The sequence below is a fragment of the Pseudochaenichthys georgianus genome, chromosome 22 (genome assembly GCF_902827115.2).
Source record: "Pseudochaenichthys georgianus chromosome 22, fPseGeo1.2, whole genome shotgun sequence".
In the NCBI taxonomy this organism is placed as follows: domain Eukaryota; kingdom Metazoa; phylum Chordata; class Actinopteri; order Perciformes; family Channichthyidae; genus Pseudochaenichthys; species Pseudochaenichthys georgianus.
In genome coordinates, this window is record NC_047524.1 from 15,117,794 (window position 1) to 15,144,711 (window position 26,918).

The 26,918-nt window shown below is 40.8% G+C and overlaps 1 protein-coding gene across 1 annotated transcript; it reads right to left on the reverse strand.

Moving 5' to 3' along the window:
* Positions 1 to 4,451: 4,451 nt before the first annotated feature.
* Positions 4,452 to 7,144, reverse strand: six6a (SIX homeobox 6a). The gene is made up of 2 exons (XM_034111559.2): positions 6,199 to 7,144; positions 4,452 to 5,132 (listed from the first exon to the last, which is right to left on the reverse strand). Exons 1-2 carry the CDS (start codon positions 6,768 to 6,770, stop codon positions 4,967 to 4,969), a joined length of 738 nt encoding a protein of 245 aa, XP_033967450.1. The 5' UTR covers positions 6,771 to 7,144; the 3' UTR covers positions 4,452 to 4,966.
* Between the last annotated feature and the right edge of the window lie 19,774 nt (positions 7,145 to 26,918).

Consider the following 26,918-nt stretch of genomic DNA (forward strand, 5'->3'; position numbering starts at 1 on the left):
TCACTGGTCTGCAGTTTCCATGTTCCCTGGAGCCTTCAGAGGATGAAGCAGCAACACGATACATGAGAGTTCTTAAACGTTTGAGAAGAAACAACAGTTCTTATGTTAAAGGAAATAATAGGTTACAATAACACTCACAAGCACCGAAACAGCAGTAGGCCATTTCCAAAGTTTGGAAACACGGATGGTAGAATAGCGGTTTTCAAATGTGAATATATTTATATGAATTGATGGCCTTCCGCACAATGAGCTGAATAAATGTTCGCTGTGGATTTTATCTGGTCCTCCGCACAAACAGTTTTGATAGCTAGGTTTTTGTTGATTTATCAGAAAATAACCGAGTTCATGTTTTACCTTGGAAACAGCAAGCAATGGTTTTAGAAGATATAGATAGTTGGAGTGGGATGGGATAGAGAAGGTTATTGCTGCAGTTATAATTTGTATTATTAATATTATACTCGTCCTCATTATGTAACAGTATTTTTTAAAGTCCATTTATTTTCTTCGTGAAAATACATAAAAGGTAGGCTATCAAAGCCCGGGGAACTATAAGGCTGTCAGATTATAAAGTGAAAGCAAAGCAAGCTAAATTAACAGTTTACTTCAAAGTGTATCTATCAAAGTGTAAAAATACTCTGTTACAGGTAAAGGTTCTGCAATCAAATACATTATGTTTATCCAAATAAAGTACAAAGAATGAACATATGCAGAACTCTCCCTTTCATAAAAATACATTATAGAGTTTAACCTTATTATCAAGTAGCCAGATATAATAAACTCCCCGATCTATTAAGTGTTTATACATTTCGTATTCTTCATGGTGGTGTATTTATAATGTTAATGTTGAACTGAATTATATTTTAAGAGATGTTTCTAAATGTGTGTTCTCCCATTCATATAAATGAGGAGGTCAGAGTATTAGCACATCTCAATATAATGCAATCCAGTAGAACACATTATGACTTATTATAGGCTTACATTCAGTGACTTTCTGGTTAAACGGTGCTATTGGATTGCATTAGACTGTGCAAGTGTTTGCCCAAAGTGCTGGGGGTACTTTCCATTAATAATCTGAATCTGCAAAGCAACTAAACCTGACTGCTGTATGTGACAGAAAAGTAACAAAAATTGCGTACAGATACAGTGGAATATATATATATATATATATATATACACACACACTTAAAGCATGCATTAATTGCAGTTATTTATAATATACTATAATCGCAGATAATAGAACAAACAAATCTCTGTGAATTCCCCTCTATACTCCCAAATTAATCAAGTGGGGTTTTGCTTTCTGAAGATTTTAAAGAGTCTGCCTGAATGTGATCAGTGCAAAGGTTGAGGTAAGGTTGAAATGTTTGCATAGCACGTCCATATGTCTGCTGCCACGCCAAGACACTAAATGCACATTTCAAACGGGAAAACTACATCACATTGCACCTCAAAAGTACTACATTATTGGTCAGAGAATACGATGACAGGTGTTCACAATCACACGGCCAACCAATCATGAAGCAGGACACGTTTACATATTTGTATTGCAGTCTACAGGTTAGGGATAAAGCAGGGTGAAAGCAGCCAACAAACTGCGTTGAAACCTATGGTTAAAACGCAACAATATGGCTTTGAACATCAGCAAAACGTGGTGGGTAATTTTGTGGAAAGTTGGAGAGAAGACATGAGGTTGGAAGCTGCAAGAATGCTTGATTTCAATACCAAAGCTGAACGTAAACAGTTTCCTGTGCCTGTTAATATGACTAAATAAGCGACGATGCACCGGTGTGCAAAGTGTCTTCACCTCAAATCCTCACAGTTTAGAAGGAGAGAATTTCATACACCATCTCTCTCTGACCTGATTTCTGTGTATATTTCCCTGTATATTGTGGATAATAAGGTTATACTATATGTTAGCCTATAGCTACAGGTTTTTTTATTTGTATTCCTCTCTGCTTAAAGTCTGCCCGGCAGGGCTTCTCGCCTTTGAAATAAAAATACAGTTTTGAAACCGACGGTCATATTTGCTAAGAAAATAATCATGCAGTCTATCAGCTGTTAACGTGGCACCTAAAGGTCTTCTGTTTGCATTTTATGTTTAAGCATTTTTTATATTTTATTTCAATCCTATTTATAATTATTCTCATATCAATTGGGCTGCTTCAAAGCATTTTCAATATAATACAAATATATCCTTGTTATTTTATCACTATAGTTGTATTATTACGACTTGGGCAACTTTATTAATAGCCTTAAATAGGCTTTTACATTGATAACGTTATGGTAAAAATACAAATACAGTTGCCTCTTAAGTTTGAAGCTTTATAGAAGAAAAAAAACGACTACTCTTGGTTAAAATACGGATCGAACCCAGTCAGATAAATAAATAAATGTCTCTGCAGTGATACCCGGCTGTCATGTCACTGCAGTCACTCTGCTGACTGACTGCGCTGCAGAGTGTCTGCACACTGAACGTGGTTGACAGATTAAATAACAACAAAGACGTTATGTATAGTCGAGGCTGCAGCCTGCCCTTCAACACATATCACAGCCCCAGCTCAAAGAGCCTGTCCTTATAGGCAGGTTAACCTCACTGACAATCCTTAACTTGTCAAAAGGCTCTGAAGCTGAAATACTTGCTGCAGCTCTGCCCACCGGATCAACTGAGTGTGAGAAGTTGTCTCTTCAAGGCCTTGTTCAGATTTGAACACACTATATGTAATAATCTAGTAAATTACGCATGTGCTGTGCCCATGGGTGCCTATGCAGGTCAGAAAACATTTAACTGGTAATTAAAATCCCTTTATAATAGGCCAAGCCATGAGCCACACACACACACACACACACACACACACACACACACACACACACACACACACACACACACACACACACACACACACACACACACACACACACACACACACACACACACACACACACACACACACACACACACACACACACACACACACACACACTAAAGAAGTTGTGATTTCCGTGCCCCAGACTCCCCTCACAGGAGTCTTTTCTTTGGAGAGGGACCCGCGGTCGCTTCCCTTTACAAAACAGCGGCAGGGCCCCTTTTGTCCGAGCAGGGACCCCAGACCCATCATTAGCACTGATTACCGCTGACCAGTTTGACAACCTTATTGACTGCGAAAAAGACTTTTTCATCGAGTCCCGGTCCTCCTTATTTTCAATAGAAACGGAAATATTCAGCCATTTTGTCCCTGTGGTTTGAAAAGAGGAGCAGCAAAAAAAAAACATAAAAAGGAGGAAAAAAATCCCCCCCAACCCCATTTATTTCCCTTCACTCGTTTCCTCTCTTTCCATAGATTTAGCTTCTGTGTTGTTCGAGCTGAAAGGCTTTTGTCTGTTGCAGAAGTTACTGTAGCCTAATTAATCGCAAATTGGACGAAACCAGGTGTCTGTCCCATCAGTTGGAAAAGCTCGACTTTAACTTCTGCTCTGCTCACTTTGCTCTTCTCACCACATTAAAAAGCTGTAGGCAACTTGTTCTGATTTAAACTCTATAGAGTCTAGTAAAAATAATAGTTGTAATGCTGTACCGATATGGCCTATATTTTTTTACTGATATTGTTTTCAACGTGGAATACAAGATTGTTATTCCAGATATCAGTGAGGGATGTAGCTGACAACAAAAACTGTGTATTTTGTTGCTATACTCTAGTGTAGAGTAGTAGAGTATTCTGTGGAGATCATAGAAAAAATGGAGTGGCAACAAAATAAACAGTTTTTGTATTGTACGACGATTAAAAACTATTTTAGGAATATTGTGTCGATGTGTTTAAGGATAAACATTTATTTGAAGCTGGATTTATAATCAAAGATATTAATAAAGCCTAGAGTCAATTATAATGTCAACTTGATTAAGAAATAACCTATTCTGTCCAACAGATAAACAATCGTATGCGTTAATACATTATTTAAATGTTAGGTCGTTTTGAAAGGGTTGTATTTGCACTAGCTACACGGCATATTTACTATGCTAAATTAAATCCTGTATTGGGTAAATGGACACTTGCAAAGATTTAAGAAGCTTGTTTCTATATTGTCTGCTTTTCTCCACGGGCAGGATAAAAACAGTTTCCACAATCTGCTGTGTTTTGATCTCCATGATCTCTCTCGCAGATCATCCGGGTTAGTGAGTCGGCCTCTCGGTGACCTCTCGCTGTCATCGTGCATTACACGACGCAAAGCATGTTGGCCAATTAGACCTTGCTATAAAACGTGTCAGGGATATAGCACTGGCATTATAAAGTCTCCTTCATGACAACATCAGAAAGGCTTTATATAAGAATATCAAAATGATTCATATTTTATAATAAGGCTCATCTCTGTTTTTCCCCAAACACATCTATAAAAAAAGAATAAACTGTATTCTCGCTTGATCAACAATTATTTTATTAAGTTATCTTAACGTTTTTTGTTTTTTTGAAACACATTTTCACTAAAGCGCGCATGCTCAACAGGTTCACCTGTGTACAAGGTAAGTATTAAAAACACCAAGCAAATGAATATGAAATTCAAAGAGACAGAGCAGATCGTTTTTAAATAGGCAAATAAACATTATTTATAAAACTTTGAAAGTAAAGTAAAAATATCACAGTTCTTTTTCAACATGAAATACCCACAGAGAACAGCAGGCTAGGCGATCATCCCTTTTTCTTTTGTACTTTTTTTTCTTCTTTTTTAACTTTTCATCTCAGGGCGTTGGTTTATTAGTCCGTCAAATATGTTTCGTCCGTAATTAAGTTCAGTTATCCACACAAAAAAAAATGTAGGCCTAAAAGGACGGACAGTCCGCCGCAGATCCCCTCATGTTTGGCACCCATCAAAAATCAGTTTGTGTTTGTTTTTTAACTCAACGCAGGCACTATGACTTGTTTTATTAGATTGTCTCTCACTCCTCTCCCCCTTTAATTCACCGCGGATCTGCCCGTCAGATGTCACATTCACTGTCGCTGGAGGTGATGGAGATGGCCGAGGCGGCTGCTTTGCTGGACAGACTGGCCTCCGGACTGGAAGAGTTCCCCAGCCGATCCACGGTGCCGTCATCATCCGCCAGGGAGCGGACCGAGCCGTCGGACAGGACCCGCTGCTGGAGCCTGGACAAGAGAGACGGGACAACATCACATACACGTGTCTATGCAGAGTGTATTCACAATTATTATTTCCTTAAAAATAATTAGGGGAACGAATAAATGATTGAAAAAACGACCTATGTGCAGTTATTTCTGAGGATGACATTAAACTAAGAATATTTTTATTTTATAGGCCTATTCTATTTATTTTCTGTGTATTTTTTAGGAGTAAAATAAATGGCATATCTTAAAAACAACAGTTTAGTCCTATTTTGCTCCTTTTATTATTTATTATTATATTAAAATATTCCTTATAAAAACCAATAACAGTGATAGATTATATTTTACAGAAATATAACAAGATTAGTTATTTGCAAAACATTCTTATGGGTTAAAGCAGAATAATTACATGAGCTATATCATTTCACAAATATGTCACTAATTAATGTAGCTCACAGATTATACCTCTCACTAAACAATAATGGGCCATTTTAGCTGTACTAAAAAGGGAAAACAGCAGTGAAATAGGCCTTTAAACAGATTGGCTATATTGTAATTGGAAGTTACACAACATTATCTATTTAACTACATTATAGAAAATACTAGCTTACTACTATAGGCTACTACTACTACTACTACTACTACTACTACTACTACTACTACTACTACTACTACTACTACTACATTGGCATTTAAAAATAAAACACGTGAATGTTGTTGTTGTATTGCAATACAAAATGTGGTTTTGCAATTTTTTCTTAATCTTAAAAGTAGAACCATTTATCCAGAGCTTTGTTCTCTCAGTAATCTAAAATTACACACACAATGTTTTTATTTGTCCCCACTGCTGGCATCATATACACTTCAAATCTGTGGTATGTTACAAAAGAAAATCCCCCTAGTTTTAGAATTAAATGACGATGTTCAATCTATCTAAAACATATCCTGAATTGCTCAATTAGCGAGGGTCACGGCCTGCTTTGCTACATTGAACTGAAAGACGACTCATGCTGCTATTTTCCTAATATCTTTGTTTTCTGCTGGAGTTATTATGATCCTAAAACCTCAACAATATATTGGTGTAGCTCACCTGTTCTTCGCAGCCGCTGCTCTGTCTCTTTGTCTGCGGTTTTTGAACCAGTTTCCTACTTGTGTGGGTGTAAGTCCTGTAGCCTGTGCAAGCTCCCTCTTTTTACTGGGGTTCGGGTAGGGATCCTGCAAATACCATTCTCTTAACAAGTGTCGGGTCCTCTCCTTGAAGCAGTGGGTTTTCTGCTCTCCATCCCATATGGTTCTGGGAAGGGGGAACTTCTTCCGAACCCGGTATTTGTCCACCGGCCCCAGCGGGCGTCCCCGCAGCTTCTCCGCCTCCTGGTAGTGCGCCTCCAGCCACAGCGCCTGCAGCTTCGTGTGCGACTCTTTGGTGAACTTGTGGTTCTCCAGGATGTGGTACAGTTCACGGTAATTGCCCGTGTGAAAGGCGACGACGGCCCGGGCCCTCAGCACCGACTCGTTCTTGTTGAGGACCTCGCAGGCCGCCGGCGCCACGGGCAGAGACCAGAGGAAGCGGCCGAGGCGCTCCACGTCCCCGCTCTCCTCCAGAGTCTCGCAGACCCCGGCGACCTGCTGGGGGCTGAAATTCAAGATGGGCAGCTGAAACATGGAGGCTTCTTCTCCGGTGCTTCCCTCTCCCCTCCTTTCTCTCCCCGTCTCCTCCGCGTCGAGTCCTCCTGCTTCTGCCTTCCGTGCGCCGATGCGGTCTGAAAAAACGAGGCAATCCCAAAGTTACCAAACCAACCGTGTGAGCAGCCGTGAAACACGCAGACACCAGGGGAGGAGGACCGACGCTGCGTGGGGGCCAGCTACCGCATCCTCCGCTCGGCAAACTTGGCAGGCAAAGGGCTGAAGCTGCGAGCGAATTAGAGCCGGAGCCGCGGTGTATTTTTCAAGGTAGTCTGGGATTGAAAGTACGAAAGAATTAAAGCCGGAGCGGAGATGTATTTTTTAAGAGGGGAGAAAAAGACAGTCAAGCCCCCTCCGATGATTTCCTATTGGACTTGGCAGATTGGCTGCCCGGTTGCCATGGATGCACGTCAATCACTGTCAAGTTCGGCCAATCAGGCGGAAAGGAGATCTCAGCACCTCCCTTTTCAAAAATAATATAAACATTTTGACCTTTTTGCTTCGCGTCTTCAAACGTTTAGCTGCCCCGCCGTGCTTTCCAAACACCCTCCGCCTCTGTGTTAAAGAAAGACTCTTCAGTCTATATAGTCAAGTGGCAAAGCAGGCAAACACGCTCAGCTCAGTCTCCCTTCAGAGCTCTTGAAACGGGCTTTACAGCAAAAAGACATCCCGGCTGACTATAGGCTGCCCTACCCTAAAACTCACAGGCTATTACATGTAAGACAATAACACACAGATGATAATTATACAGTGTTAAGTATGGTTTTTTACATTTCTGGTTTTATTTGAACTCTCCTATTATCTAATAATATATCATAAACTCACGCTGGTTGGTGTATAGGCCTAGCTAGAATCATTGTCTTTTTTTAAGATTACAATCATGTTTAATACTCGTTTACACCCTCAAGGCTTTTATCGATGTTGAATTGTTAATAAAAAAAGAGGTCGATATGGGCTTTATTTCAACAGGACTCTGAATTTGTAGCAAACTCAGATTTGCAAAGCTTGACCAGTTAGTCGAGGCTTCCTGCATTATTGAACCTCACAAAAGTGCACATTTATAAAGCATAATAAATCATATTACGGTTATGATGATGCATGCTCTTTTAATTGGGGCGTGAATAAATGCGCTTTTTGAAAACACAGGCTAATTTAAATGTGTTGTTGTACTGGCATAAAGTGTGTGATGGTGATCGCAGCAGACTGCAGCTCATTCACTTTCAATCTGCCTTTATTTACTGTAGCTCGTTCCAGGGCCGACAGCATGCACAGGGAGGCTGCTTCTGTGAAGTGAAACATAGTAGAGAATAAACGTGATACTTGTTTATATAGGATTATCATGGCCCTGCCAGGCTACTCTGCTTTAGTATCAGACACACTCCGTTTTGTGCACAGGCTGATTTGGTAAATAAGAGGGCGGATAGATAGCGCAGATGGTTTGAAGTGTCGGGTCAGATTATTTCATGGCTGGATACAGTAGTAAAGTTCATTCTTACGGAAAAGCCTGATATTATTTTTCACAGATCGCCCCCTCCCGCACACACACAGACTCACTCTCTCTCTTCCCTAGCTGTCTCTCTCTTCCATGCACGCTCACGCACTTACGCACGCACTCGAGCCGAATCCCCTTCGGGCTTTTTTTGCATGAATTAGACTCTCGATGCGGGGTTATGAAATGCCTTCTGCACAGGAAGCTGTTCATTCTCTAGCTGGTTTACACAATCATTATGACAATAACAACAAATACAATCTTTATATTTAAGAATGTAATAATAATGTTCATGTTGTCTCTCAGAAATAGGTCTGATTTATCTGCATCATAATTAGGAAATTACCATTTTATATTGGATAAAAGAGACCCATAAACAGATTAAGTTAAGACGCATGTATATGTGGCCATTCATTCACCCATATTATTACACCAACCAGTAAATATTGGTAAATAAAGGATAGGCCTCCATCAGATGCAGCAGTGGAAGTAAACTCCGAGGGCGACTGACAAGGAGCTGCTCTGAAATATTTAGCCGCCTGTAAATATTTCATCCATGCAGGCAGCACGTCCCAAGCCAAATTTACAAGGACTGCAATACTTTCTCTAGGAAGTGCACATCAATAAAATATGGGCGAGTTTTGGATCTCTTAAACGGAGGGCTGGAAATAACAATTGTAGACGCTCTGTAAGCAACACGTCTAGGCACTGTTAAAACATTAATGGAAAGGGTGAAAAAGAAGGACACGATTTTATTTCCTCAGTGTGAAATCTCGTTTTGGCATTAATGCGCTAATAAACAGTTAATATCAAGCCACCACAAATATTCCCTTTTGATTCACTTAAAGTTGTTTTTTTAATTGCTCACATATAAGCCTAATTTGTATTCATTACATGTTTCCCCATATGATTTAACCTTCCAGTACATTTTTTATATTTTTGCCATCTTTAATCAGACTGAAGTGGCAGACTATATAGGCTACTTCCTCTCGCATGCCAGGCTTTTGTCACTGTGTGAGCAGATAGTAGACCTCCTGACACCAATATCTCCCCACATTCAGCCCCACAGTGGATCTCATTCAAATACATCTACTATTTTTTTCTCCTTTGTCTATTTGACATTATGGCATCCCCGCAGCCAGTCTTCTGTTCATTTTTTATTTCTGCTGTCTGTTTTGATCTTCTTTTTTCTTTTTTTTGAAAGATTCTCTACTTTACATTATGTTTTAACCACATCCAAAATCCATGGAGGATTGTTGTGGAGAATCAAAACTTGAGAGGGGGTGGACAAAATAGTATGAACACAAGGAAATACAAGCCACTGACTAGAAAGGTATTTTACAATTATCTAGTTCGAAAGAGCTGCAAAACATGTCAGTAATTGTTCCTGGGTAAATGCATATGTATTACAAAATCTATTAGGAAGCTGCAGCTGATTCAGAACGCCGCTGCTCGAGTCCTCACTAACACTAAGAAAGTGGATCACATCACTCCTGTTCTGAAGTCTTTACACTGGCTTCCTGTGTGTCAAAGAATAGATTTAAAAAATACTGCTGGTTTATAAAGCACTGAATGGTTTAGGCCCAAAATACATTTCTGACCTCCTGCTAAATTAGGAACCATCCAGATCTCTCAGGTCTTCAGGGACTGGTCAGCTTTCTGTCCCCAGAGTCAGAACTAAACATGGAGAAGCAGCGTTCAGTTATTATGCTCCAAATATCTGGAACAAACTCCCAGAAACCTGCAGGTCCGCTGCAACTCTGACTACTTTTAAATCCAGGCTGAAGACTTTTCTTTTTGTCGCTGCTTTTAATTGAACTATTCATATCTTAGACTGCACTGTAACTTTTATCCATGTATTTTTTCTTTTTTAATGTTTTAAATTTAAATTTCATTAATTTCTCCATGACATTTATGAGAGGAACTGCTCGAAAGTAGGATATTTGGGATATCCATCGTAGCCAGGGTTTACGATCAGTTTTTAGGTGAGTTGTACTGAGGAACAAGTATCACAGCACCGACGGGTGAAAAATAGTGTTTTGGTAACACGGGGTGTTCAGGTACTTAAAGACTTTGTTATGGAACGCAAAGCAGAGTAGGGGGCTAGTACACCCTCCTGAGGGTCCGATTGTGGATGTCATGCGAGCATAACATGGTGAAAACAATCAGTCTAAATGAACAATCGGGATGGAAATGTTCGGATTTCCAAAGGGAGGTTCTGTGAATAAATAAAAAAATCAAGAACCGAAATAATTGAACTATTCATATCTTAGACTGCACTGTAACTTTTATCTTTTAATGTTTATTTTATTAGCTTTTCTTTTTAATGACTGATTTTAAATGCCATTTTCTTAATGTCTTTCATTTTTTGTTTTTCTTTTAATGTTTATTTTATTATCTTTTACTGTTTTTAAATGCCTTTGTCTGAATGTCTTTCATTTTGGTAAAGCACCTTGAATTGCCTGGTGCTGAAAGGTGCTATATAAATAAACTTGCCTTGCCTTGCCTTGCCTTATGTCTAAAGTGGCTTTACTGGTATTTAGTAAACCCTCGGGCCTCTGTGTGAGATACAAGATGGTTTCATCCTTTAAAATCTAAATATTAACTACAAGGTTTTTTGTTTTTTTTTAAATGGCCAGAGGATTTGAAATATTTAATTACATACGCAATGGCTACATCCATTGTAGAGATCATGGTATTTTTGGCAATATACCAATATTATATTGATATACAGGGACAAGATATAATCTTAGAATTGTTTCACAATAATGCATGAGTGTTGTATAAGTGTTTTCTTTTCCTGGGTTAAAGGCAGACTATTCTTCCGGACTAAGACTATACAGCCGTTCTAATATGATCATCTATGAGAAATCCCATTGCTTGAATGTTTTTGCCAAAGGCAACACTACCAGAACATTGCAGTATTGATAGAGTTATTTGATGTTATCATAATGCCCAGCCCTACATGATAAGACTGAAAGCCCAGTGCATAATTAAAAATGGTGCTATAGCAAGGTAGTGTTTACTCAACAGCTGAACAGTATCAAACTTAAAGTTCAAAATATTAATGAGCTTTCAAGTTAGAGTTAAATAATATAAATTCCATGTTTATCATTATGTACCAAGGTAAATCAACTTAATGACAGTAGCTATACTATCAGGAATATTGAAGGCTGCTGTGGCTGTTATGCCAACTGATAGATCATTAACTGCATCCAACAGCGGAAGATAATTGCCAAAGAGAAAAGGCTTGATACACGTTTCTTTCTAAAGCTCAGTGACAAACAGCAACACGAGGACAACTACAAGGTGAAGAGAGCATTGATAGCAGCAGAGAGATGTGGTGCACCCTGCTGCAGAACACCGCTCAGTCGCTTCACTATTTATGATAGGAGACGAGTGCGTTTACTTTGTGTCATCATTAGCATGTAGCGGGGCTGTGGCTGGCCCTGGGGAGAGGGAGGGAAGGAGTGGGGAATAGTTACATGTGAACAGGCTGGAAATGACCCAGATTCCCTAGGATCACTGGAGCAGACGAGACGCTACAAGAGCCCGTCACCAACAGCCATGCTGCCACTATCACATACAGACCTACAGCCCCATCACTGCTGCTATTCAGAAACATGCAGGCACAGCAAAGAGGGCTCACTGAACATCATCACTGCTAATCTGTAACAAACAATATCATCTAAACATACTCTGATACTGTAAACATCCCCTGGCCTATGTGTGTGGCACAGAGCCTGTTTAAAGTACTTAAACAGCATCAAGAGAAGGCGGCAGTGATGTAAAACAGTGGCACACAATGCTAATGTATGCCGTTTGCCCGGGGCAGTAAGGCACTTCTGCTTAGCAAAAGATGGAGGATGCATTGCTTTGTACATTCACTAGCTGCTCGACTTCAGTGTTTGTTGACTTGTGCATGACTAGTCGTATATCCCGGTGTAGGATTAACTTCGACCCGGATGTATTTAAAGGGAAAGAAGACTTGTACGTTGCCTCGTGTCTAAACGGTGACAGGAGGGTTGCAGCAAAGCTCTCTCGGAGTTACCCTGGGGGCAGCAGTGTCTCTCGACACTGTGTTTAATCTGTGGATTTGTGGTAACAGAGAAGACTTCTTATCCACTGACCCATTGGCCCCTAGTGTACGTAATCCAGTGCCTTTCACACAGCCCTGCTGACACGGATCGAGGAGAGCCAATACACTGCCGCATTCAGTGTGGGGGTGCACGTGCGTGCGCACACACACACACACACACGCACACACACTCACTCACACGCACGCGCACACACACACACACACACACACACACACACACACACACACACACACACACACACACACACACACACACAGCCCTGCCCTGACACACATTCTCCTCCCCCAAGCTTTTGTTTCACAGGGCATACACTACACAGCACAGGCTACTGTTATTATAATCAGTGCACATGATATTTGACCTTTTCCACTAAGCCAATTCACAATAGTATGGTCAATATGTAATACCGTAATAATGCTCACTTAAAAAACTGAAATTAACAGCAGTGCTCTATTTGTACGGAAGAGCCCATTCTCAAAGCCCCTATGAATAAAGTAATTTTACTTATTTCAGAACATACACAGTAAGGCCATACAAAGCAGGGGGCCATTACACTTATATAAAAGACATGTTCCGTGGTGAAGATCTCTGCAGTTTCTCTGCGTATTACAACAGGCTTTATCAACCCTCAGTAAATGTAACTTAATTGAATCCTGCTATTGTCAGGCAGCATAGCAGTGAGATCTTATATCGAAGGTTTTTTCTACAATGCCTTTAACAAATAAGCAAGAGAACTGGCTGGGATGTCTCAAACAAACAATACAGTACAAGTGTCCCTCGAGTCCTTGGAAGAAAGCTATTAGGAATACCTTGAAACCTACCTCTTTCTTCCCTCATCCCACATTTGCAGAACATGTTATAGAAGACATGCAATTATTTCATCCATTCTATTCATGAATACAGTCAATTGAAATTAAACTAGGGAGAGTGCATGTTGCACACAGCGGGCTATACATTACCGTTTGTCTAAGAGGCAGAGCATGAAAGGAGACATAGGCATCACCTATAGCGCTTGCACAACAACACGATTGTGTAGCTCAAATGCCAACCTAGTAATTACGAACAGTACGTCCTCTGTGTTCAGGCACAGTCATATACAGCATGCTGGAAATTGAACACAGAAATAAGGGATTTTCCACATGAAAACATACATGAAATTGGCATCCAGTGCCTTGCTTTTATTTTAAAAATCACTATTTTGTTTTCAGTCTGCAGCTGTGAAGCGCAGTGTAATAGGATGTAAACAGTTTTCTTTTTATAATCCAACACAAAGTTCCAGTTGTCAATAGTACATGAGGTAGAATGTTGGAAAGAAATTGTTAAACCTTTTCAGTTGATGTGTTGTGTTGCCACAGCTAGACTCAAAAAAGGTGGGTTGATTGAATGCTCGGTCTTTACACCTCCCTCTGCAGCCACCCACACACTACCTCTTTCCCTTTTGCCATCCTAACAACACACTTTACAATGCTGCGGGCCTGCAACATAACACCTCAAAGATCCACCTTTACCTCTATTATGCTAGATTATAATACAGTTTAGGATGTTTCAGACAGAGTTTGTATCATAATAATCTTTAGCCTCTATGAAGACTTTTTTCGATTATTCTGCCTGTGTGACAACAGCAACCCTCCTTTGTTGTGTTGCTTTCTAGAAAGCCTCCTCGATGTCTCCTCTCCTCTCTATTCTCCTCTGGTGTGGACAGTGGTCACCCGTAGAGCATTTTAGGCTGCAGAAAAACACCCTTTACAATAAGAAAAAGACCGAAATCCATGTCAGAGAATCTTGACGACACCCAAAGGTGACAGGAGTCAAAACTCATTATGGTCAGAAGGTCCTCTGGCGCCATGGAGCTACATGATGCGTGAGTCGGGGCACAGTTCACAACGCCGCAGCCTTGCAGCCTGGGCCCTCACCTCCACTTCACATTGCCTAAGAGCCTCTGCTCCTCCTAGTCCGTCCACACACACACACACACACACACACACACACACACACACACACACACACACACACACACACACACACACACACACACACACACACACACACACACACACACACACACACACACACACACACACACACACACACACACACACACCTGTCAATAAATGTCTCTTCTAGCAACAGACTTTGCTCTTTTGTCTGCACTATTGCAGATTTTTCAACAGTGACCTTTACACATAGTGTCTTTAGGATGTGTGTGATTTAATGTGAGTAGAAAAGAAGGTTGTATGAATAAAAAGAGCTAGCAATATTTCTTTCTTGAACTGGAAAATAAAGGACAAGCCAGATTCCTTTTAATGTATGTATGTGTTATTATTACCACTTGTATATCTTCAGACGAATTGAGAGGAAAACAACACGGAAGCCTGAATTGTGTCCATTAGCTTAGGAGGAATGATTCATACGGAGCCGCGACTTTACCCTGAGCTCAGAATACTTTAGAGTAAATGATCCACTCATTGCTGCACTACTCTTCTTTACTATGAGAATGAAAAAGACTCCTTTAAGTGCATTTCTTTCAATAAAACAGAAACGTTTCCTGGACTTAGAAATGTATTAGTGACAATCCCAGATGGCAGCAATATGTGAGCTAAAAAAGAAAAAAAAAAAGGTAAAGAAAAAAAAAATCATAATTTGAAAAATTATTGATTCGAAAATAATATGATACAGTACAGTACTACTATTACGTCTGGGTCTCTGTGTTTCATTAAAGCTCGGCTCTGTGTGTGTGGAACGAGCCATTTTGTGTGCACGAGTACCGGAGATCGTTGTTGTTAGCTTCTGGTGCTAGCGAGCTACGCTAACGGATATAAGGAGTTTTTTCAACATCAAAGTGGAGGAGAGTCCTCTCCTGTCAGACTGAGAGACTCAGTGAGCTAATGGACTCTCTCAGTGTTATCTCAGTGGGTCTCAAACGTTTTGGTCACCATTAATGTAAACGATTATTTCCGAGGCACACATTTATATGATCATTATAGTTATAAAAAAATAAGAGAATAAATGAAAAACAGGTATGAAATACTATATGACAGTAAAACAAGAATAAAGTTTAAAAGGGTGTTTTGTAAAATATCCATAAAGAAAAAGTAAATCTGTTTACAGTTCTGTTTCATATGGGTGTTGAGAGAGGTATCCATAGATCTCTTCATTTTGCTCTCAAAGTGCACCAGATTGATGCATTTAACTTCAATATTTAAAAATAAATCTTCCCGGGGGAGCATGCCCCCGGACCCCCCTAGAGGAGGTTAGGTCCACGCACCACCTATAAAAATAGCACTTGACCCCTGCTTACACCTATATGCCGTGAGCTGATTATCGAGCCTTCATTGTAACAGTCGCGGGTACACTGTGTATGTGCGTGTGGGGAGTGTTGCAGTAGAAAATTCCACTGTAGCGACCGGTACATTAAATATTAAGATCCCCTGAGACACAGTGTCGTGAAAAAAAAAAACAGGGGGTTTAACAGGTTAATGGGAAACCCTAAATGTTTGAGCACCGTCTATGAAACGTCAAGCTACCCCACAGCACCCCCAAAATAAATCTCTGGCGTCACCACTGAGCCTGACTTGTGTTGGGGGGGCCCGACTTTTTTTTTTCTCCAAAGGGGGGGCCTGACAGAAAAAGTTTGAGAACCACTGCTCTCCAGCAAGGTTAAAGGTTAAGGTTAGAAAATGCAGTGATCAGTGATAAAATGCAGTTATCAATGTTACTAATTATTCATATCTGCAAATAGAGCTTCTTTTCAAATATTCTGAGCATTTATGTTAAAATTGTCAACAACTCGGTGTAGAATTATATATGACAAAATAAATTCAAGGTCACCTCTTATGCTAAATCCACTTTTTCATGTCTTTTCTACATCATCATGTGTAAAGAGATTCTGAAAGAGATTCTGAAAGTTTCAGGGAAAAAGATTCTCTCCCCCCCCCCCCCCTTATCAACTGAATCTCCTCCTAGAGCACCATTGAGTTCTTTTTACCCAAATATCTCTCAGTGGAGAGTGGCTCCTTATTTTCATCTAAAGTAACAGACAGAGAATCATCACTTTTGAAACAGGGCTGAAACAGAGGGGATTATGGGATGCTGCAATGCACGATCTGTTTGGTGTTTGGAGCCAAAAGCTTCAGAGACATGTTTTGTATATATCTGAGACCTATAATAAAGTAATGAAAAACAGTATAATAGGGGACCTTTAAGGATAATGTGAGATATCCCAAAACCCAGCACACACTCAGAATGTGGGAGTTGTTTCCACTACAAGGGGCAGCAGTGAGGGATATCATGGATTTACGGACTCTTAATGTCTGTCAGCTGTGCTTTATTGATGGCTTATGTCAAATGCCATTCTGACAGAGCTCATTAGGATGAAGGGAGTCGTCTAGGTAGAGGCAGGAGAAGGCAGAGCTGGCGAGCTGCCTGATCACTGTGTGCACGGGGCTCACCACTGGACCTAGAGGGTGATGCCTCTGACAGGAGTTAGCTGACAGGGGTGTGTGTGTGTGTGTGTGTGTGTGTGTGTGTGTGTGTGTGTGTGTGTGTGTGTGTGTGTGTGTGTGTGTGTGTGTGTGTGTGTGTGTGTGTGTGTGTGTGTGTGTGTGTGTGTGTGTGTGTGTGTGTGTGTGTGTGTGTGTGTGTGTGTGTGTGTGTGTGTGTGTGTGTGTGTGTGTGTGTGTGTGTGTGTGTGTGTGTGTGTGTGTGTGTGTGTGTGTGTGTGTGTGTGTGTGTGTGTGTGTGTGTGTGTGTGTGTGTGTGTGTGTGTGTGTGGTGTGTGTGTGTGTGTGTGTGTGTCTGTATGTGTGTGACTCAGCACAGGGTGAGGGAGGCTGATGGAGCGCAGAGGGAGAAAGTATATGTGTATGTGTTCATGTCATTGCTTGAGTTACCCGGTGTCACTGAGCAGGTCTCTGCTTGATGCCACAACGCCAAACACAACTGACAGGCTGAGAGTCATCTCGCTTTCGCCACTCACACATACTCAAATATGTATCCGTGCACAGCCCTCTCAGTGCACTGTGTGGCATCAGCAGTCTTGTGCTACAAGGACATGGCCCTGTGGAGACTTCGGGGACCTTGAGAAGATGAGTCAAATGATTTCCTCGCTGGTCCCTGCTCTTCTCTGTCGCACAGTAACATCCTGCGATTCCCTTTAAAAAATACACGAAAATTTTATTTGCACCTGGACTGTCACTTTTGGTATGGGTGTTGTATGGGAGAAATACATTTACACATCCTCATTCAGAGATTATACTCTATAGCCAGCAGCCATGGTCTAATGTTACTCTAAACAGCTGCATTAATATCTGCTATGGCCAGAGGCACTAGTGATGAGCTCAGACTGTTATGTGACATCTTAATATACTGATTAAAAATGCATGTTTGGAGGGTAAGCAGAGGGGTGTTCTGGGTGCTCCTGCCAGGGAAGATTAAATCATCCTACTTAACAGATATGCTGGGAATTCAGGTCAATGTAAATGAGCAAGCTATAGGAAAACAAAGTCAGCAGTGGATTATCTAATGAGGCAAACATAATAATATAGCACAGAAGGAAATCGGATCAATAAATGTCCTGGCTGTGCGCCTGTGTCAAAACCAGATGTGTTGACATGGAAGAGCTCATTCAGATGCTGAACCAAGCACAAGCAGTTAGGTGCAATTAACATTTCACTTTCAGTCCCGCCAAGAAAATCCATATTGAAATCCACTATAAGAAAAGGGAGACACACTATCAAAAGAACAGAACACACAAGCCAAGTGTGAAGGATGTGATACAAGTTTGTTTGTGGCATCATAGGCATCTAGTTACATTTCAATCTTGCCACATATCTTGGCACACTGCAGCACATGGACACAGACAGCAGCAGGGAGGCTGAGCCAGGAGAACTGGAGACGGCGATAAAGCTATCTCTGCTTGGAAGTTGTATAGAGCCCGGCCAAAGAGATGATGCCGTTAAACCAATCAGATAAACAAACACACATCCTCAAAGCCACTTGCCCCTTTCACACCAGCGCCTTTTCAGCTCCGGCTCGGAGCTAGAGCCTGAAAAGCGCCGGGTTTTCCTGTTCACACCGCAGCGGCGCCGGCTCTTAGCTCCGGAATCCGCTTCATTTCCAGCTCCAAAAGATTGTCGGTCCAGAGGCAAGAGCTTTGGAGCTAAGAGGCGACGTCGCTTACGTCTCTCTTACGTCGAGGCGTGCAGGAAACTAAACCCACCTCCCATGGGTCGACTGTTATGCCTGCCTACAAGCAATAGTGCTTATAAACACACTTTATAAAGTCAGGCAACACTAACCAGGCTTCGTGTGATTCTGTTTATTTGTGCCTTACTTTGACCATCCGTTCACTGTTATCGATCATTGTGGAGAGAGGCAGACGTGTTGTTTTGTATTATTGCAGCTATCGGATGCAAGTAGTCAGTTTAGCTTCGGTTGCTATGCCAACATCACCCGTTTTATACCAGAGAAACTTTCATAACAGCGTTGTGATACCAAACAGTGTCAATTCAGACTGACACACATTCACTTAGGCTAAGGGGAGCTGGGGATATGCATCAGCTGCTTGTGTGAGTCGGACAGTGAATACTTTAGAGCGGCCGCTGCAGTGTGAGCTAACCGGGAGCTAACGGGAGAATAAACTCCCGTGGAAGAGCAGCCAGCACTGCAGCGGTCGGTAAATGCTGCAGAAACACATTAATAAACAATTAACCACGGCACTCTGGAGAAAAGTATAAGGTTGGAGAAGTCGTTATTCAATTTATTCTGGCTTCGTGTGATTAAAAGCAACACGATCATCGACCCGACGCAGTTGTTGTTGTTGTTGTTGTTGTTGTTGTTGTGAGCGCCGTAATGGGTGCCGTTGGGGAGCAAATCAGCGATGTAAACGGTGACGTCATGACGCAGCAGGGGCAGCTCTGGGGCGCCAGTGGGCCGTGTGAACAGAGCGGGAGCTGAAAAGGGAAACCGGAGCTGAACCAGAAAATCTCCCGCTCGGAGCTAGAAACTGAAAAGCGCTGGTGTGAAAGCCGCATATGTGAGAGGATCGATCGGGTGCTTTCTTTCCCACAAACAAACACCAATTATACACAGGTGGAGAGGCAGGAACTGACCAGAGCCACTCACAATTACCAGACGTATGGCCCTTCAGTTATAACACCACAAACAATTGTAAACAAAGTATTTAAAAATCCAGTTTAAGCTGCAAGAGTAACTGTATATTGTATAAACAATATTGTATCCAATTGTAATATTGAAGTCTAATTTGTTAATTTATTAAAATGTCACAGGTCTAAAATCTGATCAAATAAATGATTTATCATTTATTGTATATATTGCTAGTAATGCTAGTCATTGCAATGTTGTGAATATTACATATCTATATTTAACTGCCATCAAAAATATAATAAATTGCTCAAAAATGATTGTACATTAAAAAAAAAGAAATAATTATGACAATGGCTGTAGCTTTAATCACTTAATGTTGGACATCTCAAAATAAAAGAGGTCGAACATTTACGTGTGACCTGAAATGTGAAAAAGGTGTTTTAAATACATGAGCCAAAAGAGAGACAAAGAGCCACTAAATATATTTTAAATCAGATGAATTACTGCAGTGTTTTGACTACTTATTATATCAAAAACAACACATATTCTTTTTGGAGGAAAGCACAAGCTACTTTGTTTCTTATGGAAGCTATATTAAGGAGGTTATTTTAACTATCAAATATGAAGCGGGAATATTGTTCCACACAATTTATCGGCTGAACACATATGAAAGGAAGCTATTGTACAGTATCTTTCTTTCTTGGTGTACCTTGGTAGGTTCCTGACAGAATTTAGCATCATCTTTTACAATCTTGCAAATGCTTAGAAACACTGACTGTCACGACCTTGTGCTGAATAATACAGCTTTAGAGAGAGCAGGGGAATGTTCCTCAGGGTACAGGTGTGCCCTGATAGTCTCATAAGCCCCGGCAGCACAAAGAAAGAACGATGCTTTCTTGGTGAAAATGAATAGGGAGGCACGAGATGGATTTACAATGGTGTTTCGTTTGGGTGTATTTGGTGTTGACCTTCAGACAGAGCGTCAAATAAATGCAACACCGAGGGGGGAATAAAGAATCCCACTGACCCTGAATCTCTACACCCTGCGCTTGCATTGAATACATATGTGATGTACAGAGATGACTTGGGAAGAAAGAAAAAAATATCTAATTCTGAAAGTGTAATGCCTTTTTTTTTGACAAGCAGAGACACAAAGTAATGCCTCTCAGAATCAGCAGCGCAGTCGTCCCTCTCAAAGACAGAGGAGCTGCACACTTATACATGGCAATCAATAAACACTACGCATGTGAATGAATAAAAAAACACCTGTGTCGATTTCAAATTAAATCAAATCAAGTTTTATTTATATAGCACATTTATAAACGATTTTTGGTCGAGCCAAAGTGCTGTACATATAATAAAAATAGCCTACAGTAGAGACACTTTACAGCAAATACAACAGCACAGATTGTTCAGAATATCAGTATGAGAAAAACGACACCCTCTGTCCTTAGACCCTCACATCGTACAAGGAAAGACTTCCGGAGAAAACCCACAGTTTTAAAGGGAAAATGGGAGAAACCTCAGGGAGAGCAACAGAGGAGGGATCCCTCTCCCAGGACGGACAGACGTGCAATAGATGCCGTGTGTAAATCGAAGAGATAATGCATTTTACAGCATATAGACCAAATGTTAGGAAATGCATGTGTCTGTAATAAGAAGATGAATCCACGAGGATGTCAGCTACAATCCTGTGGAAGCCATCAGGGAAGCAGCATGACGAGACCCAGGCAGGACCGCAGAGACAGGTTCAGCCACGACCCGAAGTCCACGACTTAATCCAGATTTAATGTGAAAACTACTGTGTTCAAGCAACCTCTGGGAAGTGCATTCGTTAGTCTACAGAGCAGAAGAAAATCCATCCACCTTTAATCAGTATATATAAATATGTATGGAAATGTCACTCCTTGAAAGTCGTTTTCTCCGTATCCACCTTACTCTCAACTTGTGTCTCCGATGTCCCTCTGAAAGGGTCAGTGTGGCGCATGGGGCTGAGAGGCTTGACATGCAGTGACGGGGCTGACAGGGTAAGTGAACAGACTGCTAACTCAGGCAGGAAGGAGATGGACACACACTTATGGAATGAGGAGAGCGCTGAAGGAAGTGTCTGCTCAGGAAAATTCAATGAGTGTCAGGAAAATCGAAATAAGCCTAATGTGGACTCTATTTATTAACTGTATTTCCATTGGAATAAAGAGGTGGGATACAGCGATCACTGCATCTCAGATTATATATGAAAAAACTGAATTTCAAACGGCAATCTCCCACGCAGCGATGCCTGCAGGGAGGCGGGGGTTTGGAGATCTCCTGTCCTTGTGTGTCACTTATCGGCCCAAGGAAAATACTTTTTTTTATTTGCTGATAGCGCAGTGTCTCCATGAGGCTAATGCTTTATGTCAGATTCTATACCAACTCGCGCATTAGAAAGAGGAAATCCACCTTCACTTTTCCTATAAAAGCATTCCTCTTTTCCCACCACACTTAGCGGCGGTGAGGTTTTTAAGCGTAAACGCGGTTGAAAAGCTGATGACTAGGTTCGTAGTGGGTGCTAGAGGTGTACTGTAGAGTCCTCCGTGATTCACCGTGTTTTGTTTATTTTCTCTTCATTTTATTACACTTCAGCACCGACGAGAGCAGGACAAGTGAATTGATGGTTGGGTGGAGCAGGGAGGGGAGGGGAAGGGCGGCTGTTGATAAGGAAGAAAACTAAATCAAAAAATAAAACAGACAAGGAGTGCCAAGCTCTGAAAACTGGCATGCTGCAGTTGTATGTCAGTCACCTAGCAACAAGTCCTCCCCATCACTTACCCCCCGCTTCCCCGTCTCCCGCTGCGCTCTCTAATTCAACAAATCTGCTCAGAATGTATGGCTGCTCTTCTAACAAAACGCATTCTGCGCTGGGGGCTAAGGATGTGGGCCTCCGCTGAACACGCCACTCAGCTGCCCATTGACCACCGGGGCCTTTCTCTGCACACACTAAGGAGCGAGGCACAAAGACCTCGAAAGCAGAGGCAGCTCCACAGAGAAAACATTTGCTTGTAATTGTGTTTGACTGCATAATGAAAATGATGTTCTTTTTTAATTTGGGCTTGTTAAGGCCACACTATTTTCCTCTGGTCACCTGATTATTGTAAAGAAGCAACCCCTCACTTGCCCTATGGGGCGCAGAGGGGGGAAATATTGAAAATGGTCCAAAGACCTCCTCCCTCTTTACTTTAACCCCTCTTGTGTTTCAAGTGTTCTCTGGTAAAAACATAAATATGTAGACTCTGTTCATTACAGGATGGGAGAGTACGCTAGAATGAGGTTTTTTTTTTCTTCTCTTGAGAAAGGATAATGACAGCGAGGCACACACACACACACACACACACACACACACACACACACACACACACACACACACACACACACACACACACACACACACACACACACACACACACACACACACACACAGATGGGAGTGCTGCCATGCTTGCCCTGAGTCGTGAAGCATTGAGAAGGTTAGCATTCCTGGTGCTACTTCAGTGAAACAGACCATTAGTGGGAGCATCGGGCTAGCACCCGAAGAGAGTGCTTCAATGGACACATTCACATCCAGTGATTATTTGCACTTTTAGCCCACCCAATTTCCACTTTTTATTAATGTGTGTTTTCCACATTCATCTAGCCATCCCCCTTTTTCTCCTCTCTGCTCTTCTGTGGCAAAGGTGAGGGGCCTTCCGGTGAAAGTCTACGCCTGGAAAAGAGAACATTTAAACACGTCCAAGCGGGGGACAAGTTCGCTTTCATTAAAAGGTTGCACTATTTGCCACATTTTGTGTCTTGTAAAAACTGCCTACAAGTACCTTCCTTTAATAATTTCTATGTCACATTTCTTCAGTGATTTCTGTCATGTTCTATATGATTTATGTCAGAAGTTGATGCGTCTCTGAATCAGACACGGTTTCCTGTCACCCTGCCTATGGACACCTATTCAGTGATTTCATTGGTTTACGTCTGGGTCCCTTTTTCCCTGTCATCCCCGGGAAACCCTGTGATAAAGCACAAGTCTGCTGAGAAGTCACAGGTGAGGAGAAACTGGGCTGACCTCCGCTCCCAGATATTCAAACGTATACTCTCTAGGTTTCTGGCTTTGAGGCCGAGAAACAAGGTCGAGTCATTTGACCTTGATGGCGATCGGTAGCTTTCCTAACAAACAATTGAATCCATGGTTTAATGTCAGAGTCATGATCCTTGCTCATGTTACTGAATCTCACAGTATTTATAGAATCATATAGATGTGATAGCATCCAACTGCAGGTATTTACTTGCACTATTTTTTCTGTTTTATTGTGTTGCACTGTTGGAGGAGCCAGGGACCTAAGATTTTCATCGTCATAACTACACTGCTTTGTACGTATGACTAATAAAAGCCCGAACCTTTCACCATCACAACAGGCTTAACGTCCGGCCCATTCACTGCTGTCCTGATTAGTTTCAAACATTCAAACTAAGGCCTAAATGGATTTAATACTATCATTGTATATTCAATTTTAAATAAACACTCAGTTGCCAGTTTATTAGCCTAAAGTTATCCAGTCTAATACAACAGTCCTGCATCAAATGAATGAATGTCATAATGTGAAACTGTTGAGAGGCGTTGATTCATGTTGATGGTCATTTTGGAGGCTGCTGTTTGTGCTGCTGAACAATTGCATTCTTATAAACTGAGAGGTGTTGCTAATATTATACCCACTGCATTTAAATCAGCGAGGATGGATTTAATATTAAAAACACTCAATAACATAACATAATAACCAACATCAGTTGAATCAACACTTCTCTAACATTGTTTTAACAAAACCTTCATGAAGGTGGGACTTTTTACAATTTAACTTGAGCTTTTTTTGTTGCTTTTTCAGTAAATAAATAAAATACTTGATTATGTTCAAACCAATACCGTTTAAATCAAATAATATCAAAAAAGCAGTCTTGCTCATGGATTTGCAACATTAACCACAATTGTTGTATTGTATTCAATCAGATATTAATCAAAGATAACTACCTTGATGGAAAATAAAGCAAAATAACAATCAACATCACAAATAATCTCTCAGTAGCCAAAATGCATACATCGTCATATCACAATAAACAATTAAAAAACAATTTCAAGCAGAAACCTTTTAATAATATGCATTATCTGGGCCCACTAATAATAGGAAGTCCTGTTTTCTATTATTTTTTAAATTTGGTTTTGAACTATTGGTCAGACAAAATAAGGACAAATAAAGAAATCACATGTAAGAGATGATACTGTTTCCCTCAAAGATCAATCAGTCCTTTAAGGAACTTTTTATAAATAAATAAGGTATATGAAATAATGGAATGGAACAATGGAAATAAATGGTAGTTGTAGCCCCCAAAAGATTGACCTAAAATATTTCACCCAATGACATAAATATCTTTCTCAGGTTTTAAGCGATTAAAAGCAGAAATGTGTCAGCATGACTTGGTGTGCGTTGTTGAGCAGGTATAAAGAGAGAGAAGGGTTGAATAGTCTGAGAGGTCAGATGGGACTGACTTCAGAGGAAGGATCCTGTCAGACCGGAGTGGCTAGAGGGCCCGCGGTAACACCCCCCCCCTCCCACTATGGATTAACAAGTTTCAGCACCACATTGACAAGAGCCTGTTTCATTCGGTCTCTCAACAACAAGTGTCAACAAGTGAGCGTGTGGGTATTTTCAGGACTTTCACCATAAGGATCCCAACTTTGACACCAATTAAAGAGATTATATCTTAAGATGAGAGGGAAACTATAGCCGTGTGTTACCACTGTGATAGCTTTTGACAAGGTCACAGGGTACCGTGCCACAGTGCGTGACCTCCACAGGGAGCTGCAGATCATACTGGGATAAAAAGCAAATACAAAGAAATAGTCCAATTAAAGACACTGAGGCCCTTCACTAAAATATAAAACCAGTGCAGACAGATGCACCTTCTGCCAGTGAGTAGCAGGATATAAGGAAAAAATTACCTATAATTAACACCGTCCACATTTAGCTGCAGCTCTCCTCCAAAATGGCCTGTCCTACATTAAGTCAACATTGCACTTTTTAAATGTATCTTGTATACAAATCATTATGTGCCTAAGTATTTCATTTTCTCAGATTTTATTTAGGATTTGTAATAATTAAAAACATAATTTCAGTGGATGCCTGTCTTCAGAGTAACTGAAGTAGTAGTTTGACAATGTAATTTACACACATTAGGCCTACAGCCTTGAAATACAACACTTGAAATCGAAAGGGCATAAGATACTGAATGAAACTTAAAATCAATCAAATGTATTTCTTAGGAAGAGAAAGAAAACTGTTCTTTATCTGGTTTATTCAAACAACAAACCATGGTGAACCTTTTTATTTAATGTTAGAAAGGCCTATCACTTCTATGACGTACTTGAACCCTTTTATAGTTAACGAGTATTTTTACACTTTTCAGGAAGGGGTCCTATATGATACAAAAACACACCACGCTGTACATTACAGCACACATGCATTAATTTGTACATTATAAGTTTTCAGAATATCCAACTAAACGAAATATAAACTGAAGCGGATGGCTATTATTTGAAAGGCCAGTTTGATTTAAATACAATTAAATCCTCAACGAAATGTTTGCTGCGTCGCTTTGAGTGAATCTGCATAGGCCTGATTTGCACTTTTTCTCCTTTTAGCATCTCAATAATTAAGCTAATCAAATTAAAACATGGTAAATATGTTCATAGTTTTTCCAAAGTCAGTATTAAAATGGTGTCACGTCAATAAAACAGATTCATGCAAAATTCAAATAAATCACTTAATGCTCTTCAAGCAGGCCCAACCAGACTAAAGTAGCATTAGCTTTACACAGCAGGTGCTAACAACAACACACTTTTGGGGTCCAGCTCTGTAAGTTGTAATAGTTCCTGGTGTCCTACCTTAGTGTGGAGGGCTGGTTCATTCTGACTTTTGTGGAGTAAAACTCAGTGGCCTACTCCCCCTCTGTGTATTTTCCACTACTATTTTTTTCACGTGTTTTCACGTTAATTGGCAGCAGTTGAACTGTGAGCCGTAAATCAAGAAGTGCGGAGTGTATTAATGAGTCGGACCACCCAGGAAAACTATTTTCTCTGCACTTTCTTAGCGGACAATGTGAGGATACTCGAGTCTGCCATGCTCTGAAAACCATGAATGAACATTCACAAGAGCAGTGCTCCCCTGCTGCCACAGCTCCAGCAGGCGAGGGGCTGCCACAAGTAGGCCCACTGATTACAGTTATTTTCTTTTTTTTAAGTGAAGTAATCTGGGAAAAAAATAAAGATCCATATATTGCTCGAAGTTGGTCTCGCTTAATCTATTCCAAACGCGGAGCATGTGACAAAAAAGTTGGAAATTGAGGTTGAAAAATCTTAAT